This window comes from Heptranchias perlo, chromosome 13 (genome assembly GCF_035084215.1).
Source record: "Heptranchias perlo isolate sHepPer1 chromosome 13, sHepPer1.hap1, whole genome shotgun sequence".
NCBI classification, from domain to species: Eukaryota; Metazoa; Chordata; class Chondrichthyes; order Hexanchiformes; family Hexanchidae; genus Heptranchias; species Heptranchias perlo.
Window position 1 is genome coordinate 61,868,431 of NC_090337.1, and position 19,826 is coordinate 61,888,256.

General features: G+C 45.5%; 1 protein-coding gene across 5 annotated transcripts in view; it reads left to right on the top strand.

Moving 5' to 3' along the window:
• gpc5b (glypican 5b) overlaps positions 1 to 19,826 on the top strand; it is a 688,958-nt gene that overhangs the window by 41,240 nt on the left and 627,892 nt on the right. For all 5 annotated transcript variants that reach the window (XM_067995585.1, XM_067995586.1, XM_067995587.1 and 2 more), the window contains exon 2: positions 6,661 to 6,822. In XM_067995585.1, coding sequence (XP_067851686.1) covers positions 6,661 to 6,822 — 162 coding nt within the window. The remainder of the gene's footprint in view (positions 1 to 6,660; positions 6,823 to 19,826) is intronic.

The window sequence follows — 19,826 nt, forward strand, 5'->3', positions numbered from 1 at the left end:
ATAATATTTTGGGAATTTGCTTTCAGTTTAAAAAAAATCTTGAAATTTATATTAAAAAAAAAGCTGGTATCAGTAAAAATGACTATGAAGCAGTCGTTTTGGCATAAAGACCCAACTGGTTCACTAATGTCTTTTAAGGAAGGAAACCTGCGGTACTTACCTGGCCTATATGTGACTCCAATCCCACACCAATGTGGTTGACTCTCAACTGTTCCCTAACTCTGAAGTGGTCTTGCAAGCTACTCAACCGTATCAAAACAGGGCAGCTGGGGATGGGCAATAAATGCCGGCCTTGCCAGCGATGCATACATCTCAACAATGAATTAAAAAAACTCCTTAGTGCGTTTCACCACTTATGTTGAAAATGAATGTTCAGCCACGATCAGAGATATCCTTATTATTTTTGAGATATGTGAGAATAGTAAATGTCACTACTGTCGCATTCTGTTTCTCCAATTTCTTGTTCCATGTTAAACCTGGCATTTCCATAGGTGAGGATGAAAGGTGGGAGAGTAGAAGTTAGTCATCGAGAAAAAGAATCTAGGATTGTTCATGTACTCAGGGATGGGGTAGTAGTAGGAGGGAAAGATGATGTATTCCTTGAGATGGTCAAACCAGACCTGGCAGTGGACAATCAGGCCAGCCATATGGCAAGTGCGTGCAAATTTTGAGCCCTTCAGACTTGAGGTTGAGGAGGTGAAAACTGTACTGGGGGAATGGTAGGGGTGGAAGACAGTGAGTGACTTTGAGGGGATGCAGGTAGAGTTACAGAAGCTATCCTGATGTGTGCCTTGATCACAAAGAAAAGAAAGACTTGCAATTTTATAGCGGCTTTCACAACCTCAGGATGTCCCAAAGTGCTTTACAACGCCTGCGATCGGCCGACCCTCCCCCACCCCTCCGATTGGTCGACACTCACCCCTGCGACCGGCCAACTGCACCCCCCTCCCCCCTGCAATGACCGACCCCAACCCCTAACTGTACAAATATGATTATAAACATTTACCCACCCCACCTTCCAGCCCTCCAGCATTTCCTTGTAGCGATCTCCCTCCTGGTATCTGCTCCCCGGCTGCCTTCTCACCCGACAGGCAGGCAGCCTGTCACTCAAGCTGGTTATCAGGCGGGAAACCTTTTGTAAAATTTTAAAACCGGTCCTACTGTTAAATTCAACAGGACCTGCGGGAAACCCTTACTTCCGGGTTTCCCGTCTGTAAAACCCCCCAACCCCCACCCCCGCTCACTTCATGGCTCCAAGTTAATAGCGGGGCCTAGAAGTTTGTGTTCTCTATTGTACATAGGAGGAACAGTCGATATCGGTGCTGCTGGAGTCCTTTGGAACTCAGACTGTTCTGGGCCTCAGTTGATGATTACAGATCTCTCTATTTGCTCCTTAATAACTGAAGCCAGAACGGGCAAGAGCCGAGTGAAAGACAAACTCAGCAGCGGGAGTGAGTGGGGGGGCAGACCAAGCCTATGCCCGTCCTGCGTACTAAAGACTGAGAAGCCAGGCAAGAAGATAATTGGCAGCCACCAAACTCTGCAGAAATGACGGGAGGAAGGAGAGCGAGTTGGACATGTGCAGTAGAGTTGTAAAACAGTTCCAGCAGTGAATCGGAGACCAGTAAACTGCTGTTGTGAACCTTGCATACGATCATATAAACTATGGTAATGCAATTTGGAAAGCAGCCAAAATATAACAGTCCCGCTGCCTGAGAGAATTTGGCGTCTTTCTGTATAGGCGTAGGGAGCCTAATTGAGAGTGACCAATTACCTGCCATGAATGTCAGTCCACCCAGGTCTGCATTGGCAGTTTAATGGAGGTCTGTGGAGATCACAGTGTAACTGATTCCTGTAAGTGTTGTGTTTTTGTGACTTGCTCTGCCAACTTGAGAAAATGCCAAGCACGTTGGCGAGCCCTTTTCGTAAAGTCCCTAAGTAGGAGTTGCACTGATTGCCAACTCAGGGTGCGAAGGTCACTGGCTTTCCTGATGTGAGGTCGGAGACCTTGGGACAATGCAGTGCTCCAGCAGTGACCAACAATATGAGGTGGGGGCAGTCGCAGCATCGTGTTTAGTAAAGTATAGTGAGAGTTGCAGTACTACTAGATGCACCATCAAAGAAAGCTGTTGCACTGAACAACTACAACTCGCAGGCTGTTGCTTGTGACATCTATCATGCGATTGCAGCACAGGGAAACTGTCTCCTGTCAACTATTGTGTAATTCGGACAGCTATCAATTTTTTGCTCAGAACTTTCCCTCAGGAGATTGAATATATTCTCTTTCGCGCTTCCAAACCCCCACCCCCTGGTAATTTTCTCCCTTGCATGAGGAATGGTCACTTTTGAAAGTCGCCAGCACTTGTGGGACAGCAAGAGCCAGAGGAGGGAAGAATGATTATTAGTCTGAAAAGTATAAACACAACACGACTTACATTTATATAGCGCCTTTAATGTAGTAAAACGTCCCAAGGTGTTTCACAGAAGCGTTACCAGACACAAAATTGACACCGAGCCAAAGAAGGAAACATTAGGACAGGTGACCAAAAGCTTGGTCAAGGAGGTAGGTTTTAAGGAGCATCGTAAAGGAGGAGAGAGGCAGAGGGAATTCTAAAGCTTAGGGCCTAGGCAGCTGAAGGCATGGCCACTAATGGTGGGGCGAAGGAAATCGGAGATTTACAAGAGGCCAGAATTGTAGGAAAGCAGAGTTGTCATGGAGATTTGTAGTAGGGCTGGAGGAGGTGATGGAGATAGGGAGGGGTGAGGCCGTGGAGGGATTTGAATGCAAGGATGAGCATTTTAAATTCAAGGCGTTGCTGGACTGGGAGCCAATGTAGGTACAGGGGTGATGGGTGAACAGGCCTTGGTGTGCGTTAGAATACGGGCAGCAGAGTTTTAGATGAGTTGATCTGCCGGGGGTGTTGAGGAAAAAAGATGAGACCCACTTTCTTGGCAGCAATGCATTGGGTTGACTTGCAGCTCCTGCTCCCAGCTGTCCTTCAATTAGGCCGTGCAGTGTTTTGGATTCCTGAGGGCAAACCTGACTGAAAGAGGAGATCAGCACTTCTGGGACTGGGGGCTGCGTGTCAACGCAGTGTGCAAAGCCAATAGTTTGCCTGCAATATCTTTCTGTAATGCTCCCATCCCAATAAAAAGAAAGACTTGCATTCATGTAGTGCCTTTCACGACCTCAGGGCATCCCAAAGCTCTTTATAGCCAACGAAGTGTCGTCATTGTTGTAATGTAAGAAATGCAGCAGCCAATTTGTGCACAGCAAGGTCCCACAAACAGCAATGTGATAATGACTAGATAATCTGTTTTAGTGATGTTGGTTCAGAGTGACTGGCTGTCTCATTGAAACTCAATATTGACACCATTGTGTCAGTCAATGAGTTGGAGGTGGGGCGGGACTTATGGCAGGACTCACAGCAAAGAGTCTATTTTACCTCAAACAAAGACTATTTACTTAGCGAACAGAGTCTATTCAAACAGCGCACTAGAGCAAACAGTCTACAGAGTCTATTTAAGAAGAGTCTCTACGAACCACAGCAAACAGAACTCATGTCCGAAACTACAGCAATGTCTCCCAATAAAAGCTGAGTGATTTCTCCGGCAAAATGCAGTGAGTGGAGGATAGTTACATACAAATTATGTGCGTAAAATCAACCGCAGTCTCTTATTTCAGTGTAGCCTCCAGGTGTGATTGATGGGGAAATTACCCAATCATCTCCATTCTGGCCGGGAATAATAGTGTCACTATATGCAACCATGTTGGTTGAGGGATAAATATTGGCCAGGACACTGGGGAGTACTCCCCTGTTCTTCAAATAGTGCCATGGGATCTTTTACATCCGCCTGAGAGGGCAGATAGGGCCTATGTTTAACGTCTCATTCGAAAGACGGCACCTCCAATAGTGCAGTACTCCTTCAATACAGCACTGAAATGTCAGCCTAGATTACGTGCTCAAGTCTCTGGAATAGGACATGAACCCACAACCTTCTGACTCAAAGATGAGAGTGCTACCCACTGAGCCATGGCGGATTGGGCCCACAGGCTTGAACTAGTGTACCGAAAAAAGTTGAACCCACTCGGCATTGTAAAAAAAAAACTGCTGCAGGAGATGTTGGGTCTTTTGGCAACCAATCTTGAGGCCAGTAGGGTGAATCCAAACTGTTGTCAGATTTTCAATGCAGGCTATTGTGACTGTTCCAGCATCGAAGCTTGTCCCCTCCGCTCCATCCAAATGTAAGGGCACCAATGCCTCTTTAAATTACTGTTTCCTACTTGAAAGAAATTGGCTGCAGAGGTGGTCTCTACTTTCCTGAAAGTTCCTGTGGGGTTTTTTTTTAGACATTGCTGTAATGAGTCACACAAACCAGAAGGTGCCAGATTTGAGTCCTGGTGTGTGCGGAATGAGCTGATCTCAGTTGGGTGGTAATGGGGGTGCTACATTAGCTTCAGTGTCCTGAGCAAAGGAGGTAAAAATCAATCACTGTTCCTGTTCCTAATCACTATTAGAAACATAGGAACAGAAATAGACCAATTCAGCCCCTCGACTCTGCTCTGCCATTCAGTTAGATCATGGCTGATCTGTACCTGAACTCCATTTACCCGCCTTAGCTTCATTTCCCTTGATACCCTTACCTAACAAAAATCTATCAAGCTCAGTCTTGAAAGCTCCAATTGTCCCCCAGCATCCACAGCCTTTTGGGAGAAAGAATTCTAGATTTCTACTCCCCTTTGTGAAAAAGTGCTTCCTGATTTCCCTCCTAAATGGCCTACCTCTAATTTTAAGATTATATTCCCTCGTTCTTGATCTCCCCCATCAGAAGAAATAATTTCTCTGTATCTACCCTATCGAAACCTTTAAAACATGTCAATCAATTCACCCCTCAATCTTCCATACTCGAGGAAATACAAGCCAAGTTCATGCAATCTGTCCTCATAATTTAACACTCTAAGCCCCGGTATCATTTTGGTAAATCTGCACTGCACCTCCTCCAAGGCCAGTATATCCTTCCTGAGATGCAGAGCCCAAAACTGAACGCAGTACTCCAGATGGGGGTCTGACCAAGGCTCTGTACAACTGAAGCATCATCTCCTCCCATTTCTATTCCAGCCCCTTTGAGATAAAGGCCAACATTCCATTAGCCTTTTGGATTACTTTTTGTACCTGTCCACTAGCTTTAAATGATTTGTGTATTTGGATTCAGTGACTCCTGTTAGAAAATGTGTTTTTGTGTAGATGTCTGGTGAAGGCAGGATTGGGTTCAACTGTGATGCTCAGCGAGAATTAATAGTCTGTCAACCTTCACCACCTGGGCTCTTACATGGTGGAATAGTCACTTGCCTGGTTATGCAGCCACATGTAAGCTTAGGTAATGAAAGAAGGGTGCTAGTCATCCGTGAAACCCTACGACAGCACAAGTCCGTGCCATCAGGGGAGGAGCTGAAGACTTGTTTTTAATTTCAAGATATATTTATTTCATAGAATTTAAAGTTACACACAGTTCAATGTAAATATCACAATTCCAAACCAATACAATACAGATCGTACACAATGCGATCCCAGTATTACAGTTCAAACACAGAACATTTCTTATGATTCATGGTGTACAATACAAAGTGGGATGGCCTTACATGGTGGCCTTTCTCCATAGTGTCTTTGCGGCAGCCGCACCTCGCTTCAGTGTGTCCCGCAGCATGTGCCCCTGGGCCTTGGGGTGTGCCAGTCGGCAACACTCGGTCGTGGACAGCTCCTTCAGCTGGAAGACCAGCAAGTTTCGTGCGGACCAAAGGGCCTCCTTCACCGAGTTGATGATCTTCCAGCAGCAGGTGAAATGTATCTCTGTGTGCGTTCTGGGGAACAGCCCGTAGAGCACAGCGTCCTGAGTTACCGAACTGTTGGGGATGAACCGGGACAGATACCAACACATCTCTCTCCACACCCTCTGCACAAAGGGGCAGCCCATCAGGAGGTGGATGATGGTCTCCTCCCTGCCGCAGCCTCGACAGCAACTCGCGGTGGCGCTGAGGTTCCGTGCGTGTTGGAAGGACCGCACTGGGAGGGCCTTTCTCACCACCATCCAGGCTACATCTTCGTGCCTGTTGGTCAGTTCTGGGGACGAGACGTTTTGCCAAATGGCATCGACCATCTGATTAGCAGGGGTTTCCTGACTTGTGACGCTAGGGCAGTGTTGCCCAATAGAAATTGCTGATCAGCCACAGATGGGGCTATAACAACACCATATTAGCCACGTGTGTTAATTCTAGTAGAAAATGCCTGACACACAATACTGGCAAATGTGTATGTTTACTTAACAAACATCTAACACCATTCAGTAACCACTCTGCTTTTTGTCTTACTATTTTACCAACATACAGAAAGGTTAAAGTTCACATGCATACGCCATGCGGATGAGTATTGAGATGATATGCCCAAGAACAGTGTCAATTCTCATTTTTAAAAAATTTACTAAGCAGTAATTACAATTAGCCACACCAGGATTCCCAATTAGCCACATGTGGCTAGGGGCTAATGTATCGGACAACACTGTACTAAAGTTACTTTTGATTTTGATATTTTTTCACTGTTGTGCCAGGGCAGGTCTTTCCTTGTGTGTCTCTCTCATACTGACTGGCTTTTCTTTTTGTTGAAGATGGGGATTTACAGATCTGCATGCACAAGGGCCCGACCTGCTGCACAAAGAGAATGGAGGAAAGGTATCAAGTAGTGGTTCGCCGAGAGGTCCTTCAGAGCATCCAGTTCCTGAGCTTTGAGCTGAAATACAGGATCGAGAAGAATGGTGGGGCTTTCCAAGGTAGGAATGTTCCGGCAAAAAAAAAACACAGATGGAGATCATGCTTGTAAAACTGCTTTTGGGGGTTTACGGTGCAGGTCTGTAGTAAGAGTGCACCCTTTCAGAACTTCTGGTTACTTCAAAGGATGTTTTTAAGATGAGGGTGCGATCCAAGTTCTGACCACTTTGCCTCTAGCTGCGCTCAGATTTCGCCTTCTACACATGTGCTTTAATGTCCACCTGATTTTACTCGCCTCACTGAGACCATTTCCCTTCCCCCGCCCCCCACCTCGTCATTTCAAAGACACTGGTTGCTTCTACTGACCCTGATCCCTTAACTTATATGTGGGTGAATACGGAAGGGAAGTGGGAGACAGTGAAGGGGAAAGACATATATTAATACTCCCCTAACCTTACTTTTGAGAGAGTTGCTAGATTTTATGGGTTAATTGGATGAGTGCCAATATTCCCCCTTCCCTCTTTGGGGATTTCATCCATTCATTTTATTGAACTCTGGATCTTTTTGTATGTCAGTTTGTTCATATATGTCTGAGCACTTTTTCCTGCTGATACTATTTTTTTGAGGTGGCAGAAATCAATAAACAATGGGACAGCTAATGCACCAGAATCTGATTTGAGATTTCCCCATACTTTCTATGAAGTCTCGTTAGAATTCAGGAATTTGCAGTATAGTGAACTGTGGGTGAGAGTCTGGATCCACTGACTCCCTATCCCCATGTAATTGGTTTGTTGGAGTGGGTCTGGATCCAGTGACTCCCTATCCCCGTGATTGGTTTGTGGGTGTGGGTCTGGATCCACTGACTCCCTATCCCCATGTGATTGGTTTGTTGGAGTGGGTCTGGATCCAGTGACTCCCTATCCCCGTGATTGGTTTGTTGGTGTGAGTGTGGATCCAGTGACTCCCTATCCCCGTGATTGGTTTGTGGGTGTGAGTGTGGATCCAGTGACTCCCTATCCCCGTGATTGGTTTGTGGGTGTGAGTGTGGATCCAGTGACTCCCTATCCCCGTGATTGGTTTGTGGGTGTGAGTGTGGATCCAGTGACTCCCTATCCCCGTGATTGGTTTGTGGGTGTGAGTGTGGATCCAGTGACTCCCTATCCCCATGTGATTGGTTTGTGGGTGTGAGTGTGGATCCAGTGACTCCCTATCCCCGTGATTGGTTTGTGGGTGTGAGTGTGGATCCAGTGACTCCCTATCCCCGTGATTGGTTTGTGGGTGTGAGTGTGGATCCAGTGACTCCCTATCCCCGTGATTGGTTTGTGGGTGTGAGTGTGGATCCAGTGACTCCCTATCCCCGTGATTGGTTTGTTGGTGTGAGTGTGGATCCAGTGACTCCCTATCCCCGTGATTAGTTTGTGGGTGTGAGTGTGGATCCAGTGACTCCCTATCCCCGTGATTGGTTTGTGGGTGTGAGTGTGGATCCAGTGACTCCCTATCCCCGTGATTGGTTTGTGGGTGTGAGTGTGGATCCAGTGACTCCCTATCCCCGTGATTGGTTTGTTGGTGTGAGTGTGGATCCAGTGACTCCCTATCCCCGTGATTAGTTTGTGGGTGTGAGTCTGAATCCAGTGACTCCCTATCCCCGTGATTGGTTTGTGGGTGTGAGTGTGGATCCAGTGACTCCCTATCCCCGTGATTGGTTTGTGGGTGTGAGTCTGAATCCAGTGACTCCCTATCCCCGTGATTGGTTTGTGGGTGTGAGTGTGGATCCAGTGACTCCCTATCCCCATGTGATTGGTTTGTGGGTGTGAGTGTGGATCCAGTGACTCCCTATCCCCATGTGATTGGTTTGTGGGGGAGAGTCCGACACACTCTTGCTGAGGTACCTTTCCCAAGAGCAATGCGAATTCATTGTAACATGTCGAACCTGGATGAGATTGTTGTAATGTAGTCTTGCAAAGGTAAAACCCAGTTCCTTTGGAGCTGTCTTATTTTCCCACATTCCAATATGGTGCTCAGAACATATTGTGGTTTACCTCACTTTAGGTTTACCCCCATATTCCTGTATTTCATGTTGCGGCATTAAGGTTAGTACTGCAATGACCTTAATGGGATTCTCCGGAGTCCAAAGTTGATCAGGGCAAATTGCTCATTACACTGAGAGCTTCAAATATCAAAGACTTTTACAGTACAGATTGAGGCCAATCAGCCCATCACATCTGGGGCTGTGCTGGCTCTTTGCTAGAGCCATCTAAAACTAATCCCACTGCTGTCTCCCCATAGCCCTGTATCTTCTGCCTCCAGTGCTTGAATGTCTCATTTGTGTCTCGGTGACCAGAACATGATCTGATCGGAGCACTGCACACTTTGATCATGACTTCCTCTATTCACAAGATTGGGTAGTTGTACTGCATCTTTTGAGGAAAAGCTTGTTTTGAAATGATTCCTCTGACGAATGACAGGTGACAGAAGTCTTCATCCCATCTGAGCCATCGTTACTTAGAAACCCATGGACCCTGAGTGCCGTGTCCAACTGCTTCTTGAATATACAATATTACTGCAGCACCTCCAATGTAGGCCAATTCACTGTGTACTGTGGTACAAACCAGAAAGGACCCAGAGCTTGCCCCTGGCCTGCATTGAGTTAGTCAATCTGAGCTGGTGGGCAGCAATAAGGGCACTACAGTTGGCTTTCATGTTCCCCTTCTTGGCCCTAGACCAGAACCAATCATCTAGGGATCCAATTTTTAAGTGGCATACAATGGCCCTTGCTGAAGTCTGTATGAATGCCCAGTGAGGATGGGATCAGACCCAGCTATGATGCCAATATATGATGGACTGTACAGTCCTCATAAACTTGAGCTCATCCCAAACTCTGCTGCTTGGATCTAACGTGCACCAAGTCCCGTTCACCCATCACCCTTGTGCTCGCTGACCTACATTGGCTCCTGGTCCGGCAAAGCCGTGATTTTAAAATTCTCATCCTTGTTTTCAAATCCCACCATGGCCTTGCCCCTCCCTACTTCTAAGCTTCTCCAGCCCTACAACCCTCCGAGATCTCTGCGCTCCTCCAATTCTGGCTTCTTGCACATCCCCGATTTTAATCACTCCACCATTGGCAGCTGTGCCTTCAGCTGCCTAGACCCTAAGCTCTGGAGTTCCCTCCCTGAACCTCTCCACCTCTCTACCTCTCTCCTCCTTTTAAGAAACTCCTTAAAATTTACCTCTCATCTGTCCTAATATCTCATTATGTAGCTCGGTGACAAATTTTGTTTGATAGCGCTCCTGTGAAGCACCTTGGGATGTTTTACAATGTTAAAGGCGCTATATAAATGCAAGTTGTTGTTTTTGTTTGTTTGTTGGAGTATGCTAACACACACAAACTACCTTGCCTCAGCCTGTGAAGAATGACCATTGGAGTGAGATGCAAGAGAGTCTCCTGCACTTGTAGAAATGTACTCAACCATTCATTATTCAGCACCTTCAGGAGAGTAAGGGGGCAATAAAGTATATTTCTCTTCTCTTTAACCTGGTCATGCCCAATATGTCTCACCCATGCACCAAAAGGGCAGATGTCTGTGACCAAGCATTAAACGTGTGGCCAGTGTAAGTCTAGTTCTGTCATGTGATGCTTTATCATAGAGTTGATGTGCAAGATGTCAACCCGTGTGCCCTCATATCATGGCATAGAGCGTTGAAGCTCAGTACAATGTGCCACTATTTGAACTGGAGTATAATTGCACCCTGCCCTGCCAGGACCACCTTAATTTCAACCTGGGCAATTTATAGTTCTATCCATTTAAAGTCCACCGCCCCCCCGCCACCCCGCTTCCAGGTAACATGCATTAAAGGGAAAGAAATGATTGGCTCGCTATGACACCTGTTGCTTTACCTGACCCAGAAGGGGTGTGGAGGGTAGTGAGACTTGTGCATCTCCCTCCCCTTTGCCCCACCTTTGCCATGCTTTCAGCCACCAAGGACCCACAAATGCTGGAATTCCCTCCCCAAACTTCTGCCTCTCCACCTTTCTCTGCTCCTTTAAGATCATCTTTAAAACTCACCTCTTTCACCAACCTTTTGGTCGCCCCTCCCAAAATATCCTCCCTTGCGTTGGTGTCCATTTTTTTGAGCATGTCTCTGTGAAGCATTTAGGGCATTTTTCTACATGAGCGGCATTATAGAAATTTACATTTTTAAAAAAAACTTTCATTCCTGGGATGTAGGCATCTCTGGCAAGGCCGGCATTTATTGCTCATCCCTTCTTGCCTTGAGAAGGTGGTGGTGAGCTGCCTTCTTAAACTGCTGCAGTCAGTGTGGTGAAGGGCTCCCACAATGCTGTTGGGTAGGGAGTTCCAGGATTTTGACCCAGCGACGATGAACGAATGGCGATAAATATCCAAATGTAAGGAATCTTACAACACCAGGTTATAGTCCAACAAATTTATTTTAAAATCACAAGCTTTCGGAGATTGTCCCCTTCGTCAGGTGAATGAGTGAAAGGTTCTCAAATCGCATATCTTATATTAGGCTGGGACACCATCACACCAATCAAAAGGTGTTGTTGGTGTTCAGACAGATTAGCCATGGAGAACAGTACGTCCCAGTACACTGAATATACATTGTGTCAAATTACACAGACAGAGCGAAAGAGACCCAAATGGCAGAGAGAGAGAGAATATTAAAAACAGATAACTTCTTTTTCCCCTTGCTGGTGGGGTCACGTGTAGCGCGACACGAACCCAAGATCCCGGCCGAGGCCGTCCTCATGGGTGCGGAACCTGGCCACCAGCCTCTGCTCGACGACCCTGCGCCGCCGCGCGTCTCGAAGGCCGCCCCGGAGAACGCCCACCCAGTCGGGGAGCACTTTAGCGGTCGGGGACATTCAGGGTTGTCGAGCAGGGGTTGGTGGCCGGGTTCTGCACCCATGGGGACGGCCTCGGCCGGGATCTTGGGTTCGTGTCACGCGACACGTGACCCCACTAGCAAGGGGAAAAAGAAGTTATCTGTTTTTAATATTTTCTCTCTCTCTCTCTCTCTGCCATTTGGGTCTCTTTCTCTCTGTCTGTGTAATTTGACACAATGTATATTCAGTGTACTGGGACGTACTGTTCTCCGTGGCTAATCTGTCTGAACACCAACGACACCTTTTGATTGGTGTGATGGTGTCCCAGCCTAATATAAGATATGCGATTTGAGAACCTTTCACTCATTCACCTGACGAAGGGGACAATCTCCGAAAGCTTGTGATTTTAAAATAAATTTGTTGGACTATAACCTGGTGTTGTAAGATTCCTTCCATTTGTCCACCCCAGTCCATCACTGGCATCTCCACATCATGATAAATATCCAAGTCAGGATGTGACTTGGCGGTGATGGCGTTCCCATGCACCTGCCCTACAACCCTTCCGATAACTCTGCATTCCTCCAACTCTGGCCTCTTGTCCATCTCCCACTTCCTTCACCCTACCATTAGTGGCCGTGCCTTCAGTTGTCTAGCCCTAAGTTCTGGAATTCCCTCCCTAAACCCCTGTGCCTCTCCTCTGCTCTCTCCTCCTTAAAACATACCTCTTTGACCAAGCTTTTGGTCACTTGTCCTAATGTTTCCTACTTTGGCTCAGTATCAATTTTTGTCTGATTACTCTCCTATGAAGTGCCTTGGGATGTTTAACTACATTAATGGCGCTATATTTTGTTGTATAAGTTGGTATGCACAGAGGATTACATTGGTATGTACAGGATATATTGCTATTCACAGAGGGGTATACTGGGGCAGTCAGTACATTGTGCACATGCTGTGTATTGTTGGGGGTTGGGTGGGGAGGGTTGAGATAAATTGTCAACAGTCCCTTGGATTTGGCTGTCTCCAGGTATTGGCAGTTTTAAAATTGGTGATGGTGTGAGAGTTGGAGGAACTTGTGCAGTAGTCCTAAATCTTTGATCTTTTGATGGTTTTCTTGCAGCCAAATGGGAGAGTGCTGTTAGCCCCATTCTTGAAAGTGTTTAGAAGCAACACAATAAGCCCTCGTCACTGAAGTGTCAGATGCTGAGGAGTCTTTTACCTATTCTGTCACCAGAATACAAACAGGTGGACGGTGTGAAGTTGGGGAACTTCTTGCTCACTCTTACTAATGCACATCAGAGGCTAATTTCAGAGTAACGGATACTGTGGCTTCTTACTGAGACACCAGCTAGTTCTCTTCCATTGTAATGCTGTTCTAATATGAAGCACTCTTATAAAGTACAATGGAGCGCCTTGCAACTGACTCTAATTTTGAGCAGGTTCCCATTTTGTGCATGAACTGTCAACTTAAACCTGTTCCTGAGGTACTGTCCTCCATCCCTTTCAAAACTGCTGTCATCTCAAAAAGAAATCCCACTCATCTGTCTTTGCAAACTACCGCCCCATTTCCAATCTCCCTTTCATATTCAAAGCCTTTGAGTATCCCAAATCCATGCCCATCATTCCGGCAATTCCCTGTTTGAATCTCTCCAATCTGGTTTCCGCCCCCACCACAGCTCCACAACAGCCCTAACCAAAGTCATAAAGGACATCCTCTGCGACTGTGTCAGTGGTGCATTATCCCACATCATTCTCTGTACAGATTTTGACACAGCTAACCACACCATCCTCCTCCTACGCCTCTCCTCTATTGTCTGGCTCAGTGGTTCTGCCCTCGACCACTTCCACTCTTATATATCCAGCTGTAGCCAGAGCACTCAAACAATGGCTTCTCTTTCTGCCTCTGTACCATTACCTCCAGAGTCCCCAAGGATCTATCCTTGCACCCCCCCTCCCCTGTCTTCCTCATCTACATGTTGCCCCTTGGCTACATCATCCACAGACATGGGGTCAGCTTCCACATGTATGCTGACTAACATCTAGCTCTACCTCTCTACCACCTCTCTTGACCCTTAAGTTTCAATCAATGGATGACCTGGATGGCCTCGGTCATCTGTATTTACATTTGTGTAGGTAAGATGTGTTATATTATTGAGCGGAAGCACTTCTGAAAGAATTTTTGCTGCTAGGGCTTGTTATGCCCAAATAAACATTCAAATTGGTGAGGTAATAACGAGCTGCTTTTATTTCCACACCCTCTAGGATATTCTGTCAAAGAACAACAAAAAAAATACAAGACCTTTTGAGAGTAACTGCTTCCTCCCATCAGAGCACCATTTAGTCTTCATTCAACAATATGCAAATACCATACATATCAGGACTGTAGAATCTTTTCCTTTGAATTGTGGTGGCAGATTCTCTAGTACCAACAGCTGATGCATGTGTGCACGCTTGTGCATATACAGTTTGAAAGTTGTAATGCTACACTGTGAGGCAGGCCTGCAGTGGTTGGTGATTGGGCAAACTGCATGGCAAACCTATAGAGTGTCCAGCGTACCAGTGGCCAGAATAAATGGTAACCCATCATCACTGGAGGCAGTGTTTACATAGAATGCCTTGTTCAGGTGAGGGGCTTGGTGCCACCAGAGACATTAATTCATTCTCATTTACTTTTAAAGTGTAGCTGCTGAAGGCATTAAAGCAGCACTGCAAGGTAAATGTGTCATGAAAGGCCTTGCTTTAACAGAGTCCTTGTGTGTATTATTCTCGGGATCACTTTCAAGGCTGACATTTATTGCCCATGCCTAGTTGTTCTGTTTTGATACAACAGCTTGCTAGGCCATTTCAGAGGGCAGCTAAGAGTCAAGTGTGTTTGATGGGACAATGCAGAGGGAACATTGCTCCGTATCTAACTCCTGCTGTACCTGATCTGGAAGAGTTTGATGGGACAGTGCAGAGGGAGCTTTGCTCTGTATTTAACTAGTACTGTGCCTGATCTGGAAGAGTTTGATGGGACAGCGCAGAGGGAGCTTTGCTCCGTATCTAACTCCTGCTGTACCTGATCTGGGAGTGTTTGATGGGGGTAATGCAGAGGGAGCTTTACTCTGTATTTAAACCATTATGGAAGTGCTTGTTGCTAACTGCAGGTGTCAAAAATAGGAAGGAAAATTTCTTTGATTCCTCATCAATGACCACTCTCTCTCCTTGATGAGCTCAAAATTCACCAAAAAAATCCAAGTCAAATCAAAACCATATGAGGTTTTCATAAACTAAAATGTGTTTGTCATCTCTGGGTCTGCTAACAACTTCTTACACCAGTTTACTTCTATTTCAGGTTCACTCACACCTGCTTTGCTCTGTAAAACATTTAGTAAACTTTCAGTGAATATTTTGTTGAGAATTTGCAATTTAAAAAAAGAGCATTTATAAAGTGCATTTCACGACCGCAGGGTGACCCAAAGCACTTTACAGCCAATGAAGTACTTTTGAAATGTAGTCACTGTTATAATGTGGGAAACGTGGCAACCAATTTGCTCACAGCAAGGTCCCACAAACAGCAATGTGCTAATGAGCAGATAATCTGTTTTTTTAGTGATGAATATTGGCCAGGACACGAAGGAGAACTCCCCTGCTCTTCTTTGAATAGTGCCATGGGATCCCTTACATCCAGCTGAGAGGGCTGATGGAGCCTCAGTTTAACGGCTCATGCAAAAGACACTAAAATCTCCCACAACCTCAACACTTTCCAAATTAAACCTTGCTAGTTTGCCAAGGAGACCATCTCTTGACCACATCTTAAGTTTTCACTATTATTCTCTTTAAATAATAGTGCGGTAAGTGATGAAGATGAAATGGGCATGGAGTTGACGAGTTTTACCTTGGGGAGACAGGGGAATTGAGGGCTCTTTAATTTCTCCAAGTCATCCATGGTAAAGCGATTTTGGAGCTGACAAAATCTTATCTAAAAACGTTTTGGTTGCTGTGTCCTTATCCTCTGAGGCCTGCCTGTCATCACCATCAATAGTAAATTATCTGATTCCTTTCTCTCCTTGGGCCTGGTTGAGCGCTAAAAGTTAATAGGACAAAAAAAAAATCTGCGGGCAGAGTGTGATTTATGAAGACAAAAGTATCCAAAATGCATCATTCTCAACAACTGACTTCCCAACTAAAATATTTGCCCAACCTAAGGTTCACCAAAGATGGTTGCATTCTGGGAACAAACTGCAGCTGCTCTGAATGGCACTGCAGAGCGATCGTGGTAAATGAGACAACAGACATTTTATTTATTGGTCATACGAGCATTCTCAATATTTGGTTAGGAATGGGATTGGTGGTTGTAGTGAGGACGGCAGACCGAGATGATCAAATACTGTGGAGGGCAGACTGGCTGTTGTGCCACTGGGGCTGGGGGCAGTGGCCGTTTTCAGTCGAATTTATTGGGTCAGGACTGAGTAATGATATGTAAGGATGGAGGAACGTTCTGGAATTTTTCTTTGATTACCTTGGTATTGATACAGAGCTGCTCATCAGGAGATTAAGTAGATGGGATCAACAAGGTCATCTATGTGCGGAACCACAAGAGATGGGTGAGATCCTAAATGAATATTTCACATCGGTATCTACGGTTGAGAAAGGCATGGATGTTAGGGAACTTGGGGAAATAAATAGTGATGTCTTGAGGAGTGTACATATTACAGAGAGGGAGGTGCTGGAAGTCTTAACGCGCATCAAGGTAGATAAATCTCCGGGACCTGATGAAATGTATCCCAGGACGTTATGGGAGGTTAGGGAGGAAATTGCAGGTCCCCTAGCAGAGATATTTGAATCATCGACAGCTACAGGTGAGGTGCCTGAAGATTGGAGGGTAGCAAATGTTGTGCCTTTGTTTAAGAAGGGCGGCAGGGAAAAGCCTGGGAACTACAGACCGGTGAGCCTGACATCTGTAGTGGGTAAGTTGTTAGAGGGTATTCTGAGAGACAGGATCTACAGGCATTTGGAGAGACAGGGACTGATTAGGAACAGTCAGCATGGTTTTGTGAGTGGAAAATCATGTCTCACGAATTTGATTGAGTTTTTTGAAGGGGTAACCAAGAAGATAGATGAGGGCTGTGCAGTAGACGTGGTCTACATGGACTTTAGCAAAGCCTTTGACAAGGTACCGCATGGTAGGTTGTTACATAAGGTTAAATCTCACGGGATCCAAGGTGAGGTAGCCAATTGGATACAAAATTGGATTGACGACAGAAGACAGAGGGTGGTTGTCGAGGGTTGTTTTTCAAACTGGAGGCCTGTGACCAGCGGTGTGCCTCAGGGATCGGTGCTGGGTCCGCTGTTATTTGTTATTTATATTAATGATTTGGATGAGAATTTAGGAGGCATGGTTAGTAAGTTTGCAGATGACACCAAGATTGGTGGCATTGTGGACAGTGAAGAAGGTTGTCTAGGATTGCAACGGGATCTTGATAAATTGGGCCAGTGGGCCGATGAATGGCAGATGGAGTTTAATTTAGATAAATGTGAGGTGATGCATTTTGGTAGATCGAATCGGGCCAGGACGTACTCTGTTAATGGTAGGGCGTTGGGGAGAGTTATAGAATAAAGAGATCTAGGAGTACAGGTTCACAGCTCCTTGAAAGTGGAGTCACAGGTGGATAGGGTGGTGAAGAAGGCATTCAGCATGCTTGGTTTCATTGGTCAGAACATTGAATACAGGAGTTGGGATGTCTTGTTGAAGTTGTACAAGACATTAGTAAGGCCACACTTGGAATACTGTGTACAGTTCTGGTCACTCTATTATAGAAAGGATATTATTAAACTAGAAAGAGTGTAGAAAAGATTTACTAGGATGCTACCGGGACTTGATGGTTTGACTTATAGCGAGAGGTTGGATAGACTGAGACTTTTTTCCCTGGAGAGTCGGAGGTTTAGGGGTGATCTTATAGAAGTCTATAAAATAATGAGGGGCATAGATAAGGTAGATAGTCAAAATCTTTTCCCAAAGGTAGGGGAGTCTATAACGAGGGGACATAGATTCAAGGTGAGAGGGGAGAGATACAAAAGGGTCCAAAGGGGCAATTTTTTCACTCAAAGGGTGGTGAGTGTCTGGAACGAGCTGCCAGAGGCAGTAGTAGAGGCGGGTACAATTTTGTCTTTTAAAAAGCATTTGGACAGTTACATGGTTAAGATGGGTATAGAGGGATATGGGCCAAGTGCAGGCAATTGGGACTAGCTTAGTGGTATAAACTGGGCGACATGGACATGTTGGGCCGAAGGGCCTGTTTCCATGTTGTAAACTTCTGTGATTCTATGATTCTATGATTCTATAGAGTTGCAAGATACACAAGTATGAGAAAAACCATACAACCCATCACAGTAGTCAAGTGTATTCTTAAATAATTCCAGGGCTTTTTACCTCCACTATTCTACCTAAATGTTCATTCCAAGTGTTGATCACTCCTTGTGTTAAGAACTTCCTGACATTACTCTTAAATCTGCCTTGAGCTGGTTTGATCAGGTGACCTCTAGCCCTACAATAATGGGCTGGATTGTACGTACTGTTTGGACGTTGATGGGCCAAATGGCCTTTTCCCAGCCGGCTTTTAAGAGGTGCTACAAGTCATGGTGGACCAGATAATGGAGCGGTCAGGTGATGCAGCAGCAATTTTAGATCCAGGGTCTTCACACTTGTGTTTTTCTTTGTGCCCTCAAGTTGACTTGTGTTGCCAGATCTGCACTTAAAGTAGTCTCCAGCCAGTCCATAGATACGGAGCTGGCGTAGTTCAGTCTGTAAAACGGATATTGGATTGAACGAAGTGTAGTTCGAGTCCTTTAGTGAAGCATTCACCAAATAATGGGACCTTGCATTAGCAAGCCTCCCAATTTTCACATTGAGAAAGGAAATGAAAATCCAATTGGTTGCTGGGCAAACACAACTTGGACGTCTTGGTAAGAGGGGAATCTGATTGCCAGACACTTGCTGGAGTGCCTTCTGATATTGGTCGTTGATGGTAATATAATTTAATGAAATAGTTTAATGCTATGTGCAGTGGGACAGCATGTCACACGGGGTCACCACAGTAATTGTCTTAAAGAATCAGAAGATGCCAATAGGAAATGGTCTGTAAGGGACTTGGACCTCAGAGGTTGGGCCCATAGACACAAATATGAGGAGATAGTGGGTGGTTCAAAATAGTGGCCAGCATGTGCAGTGTAATTTCTGATCTTCCTTTCACAGTTGATAGTCTCTGACACATCATTTAAAGGAAAGGGCACAGTGAGTTTGCATTGACGTTTTATATCCTCCCTATCCCTCTAACATTCAACTACACATACATTTCTGTTGACAGAATACAGATTCCTCTGTATTATTAAATGTGTCCATTGAAGTCATTGGGAAGGAAAATCGGACGGGGTGTATAACGGGTGGCCAATTTGATATCACCGTTTTACACCCTCTCTGAAGGTGAAAGTTCCGCCCATTGATATTTACTTCAAATTCCAGTTTGTCTTTTTTAAAAACAAAAATCACTTGGAGAATTACAAAGCCACTTGCCCCTCAGCTATCCTCCCCGAATCTTGAGGTGGGTCATACGACCACTGTTCACACCACTCTGTGGTGTCCTGTGAGTTCTGATTCCCGCTGGGCAAACTGAGGCATCTTACTGCCCCTCCCCTCGGGGGGCGATGGTGTTGCTGCAGCAGGGTTTCATCCAGGAACCAGCTCAAAGCTTGACCTCACTCACCCCAACCTGAGCAGAGAGTTAAAATGCAATGTGTGCCCTGAGATTAGGAGTTGTGATATTCTTGTTGGAAATCCCAGGCCTGGAGCACTTGTGCTGAAATTGTAGAATTATTATCGAGTAATGATGTTTTTCTTGCCAGTGCTTTGATTGGAGCAGGGTCTGAGAATCTTTCACTGTTATTACATTGGTGAAAAGAGTTTGAAGTGTTGCTTTGTCTTGCTGGTAGAAGGGAAAGATCAGGGCGAGAGAGCCTAAGGCCTTACTGGCAGACTCTGGTTCAGTCTCCAAAATAAAATCCAGATGGCATTTTGAAGTCATGCAGTCCCAGCAAAATAAAAACCATATGTCTATTTGTAAACCTTTTTAAACTGTAACAATATGCCCATTCAATTAGTCAGTGGTAATAATCGAAGATAAACACAAGTGTTTTGGAAACATTGACCCACCCTCCTGCTCTCCCTGACTCCCAGAATGCACTGTA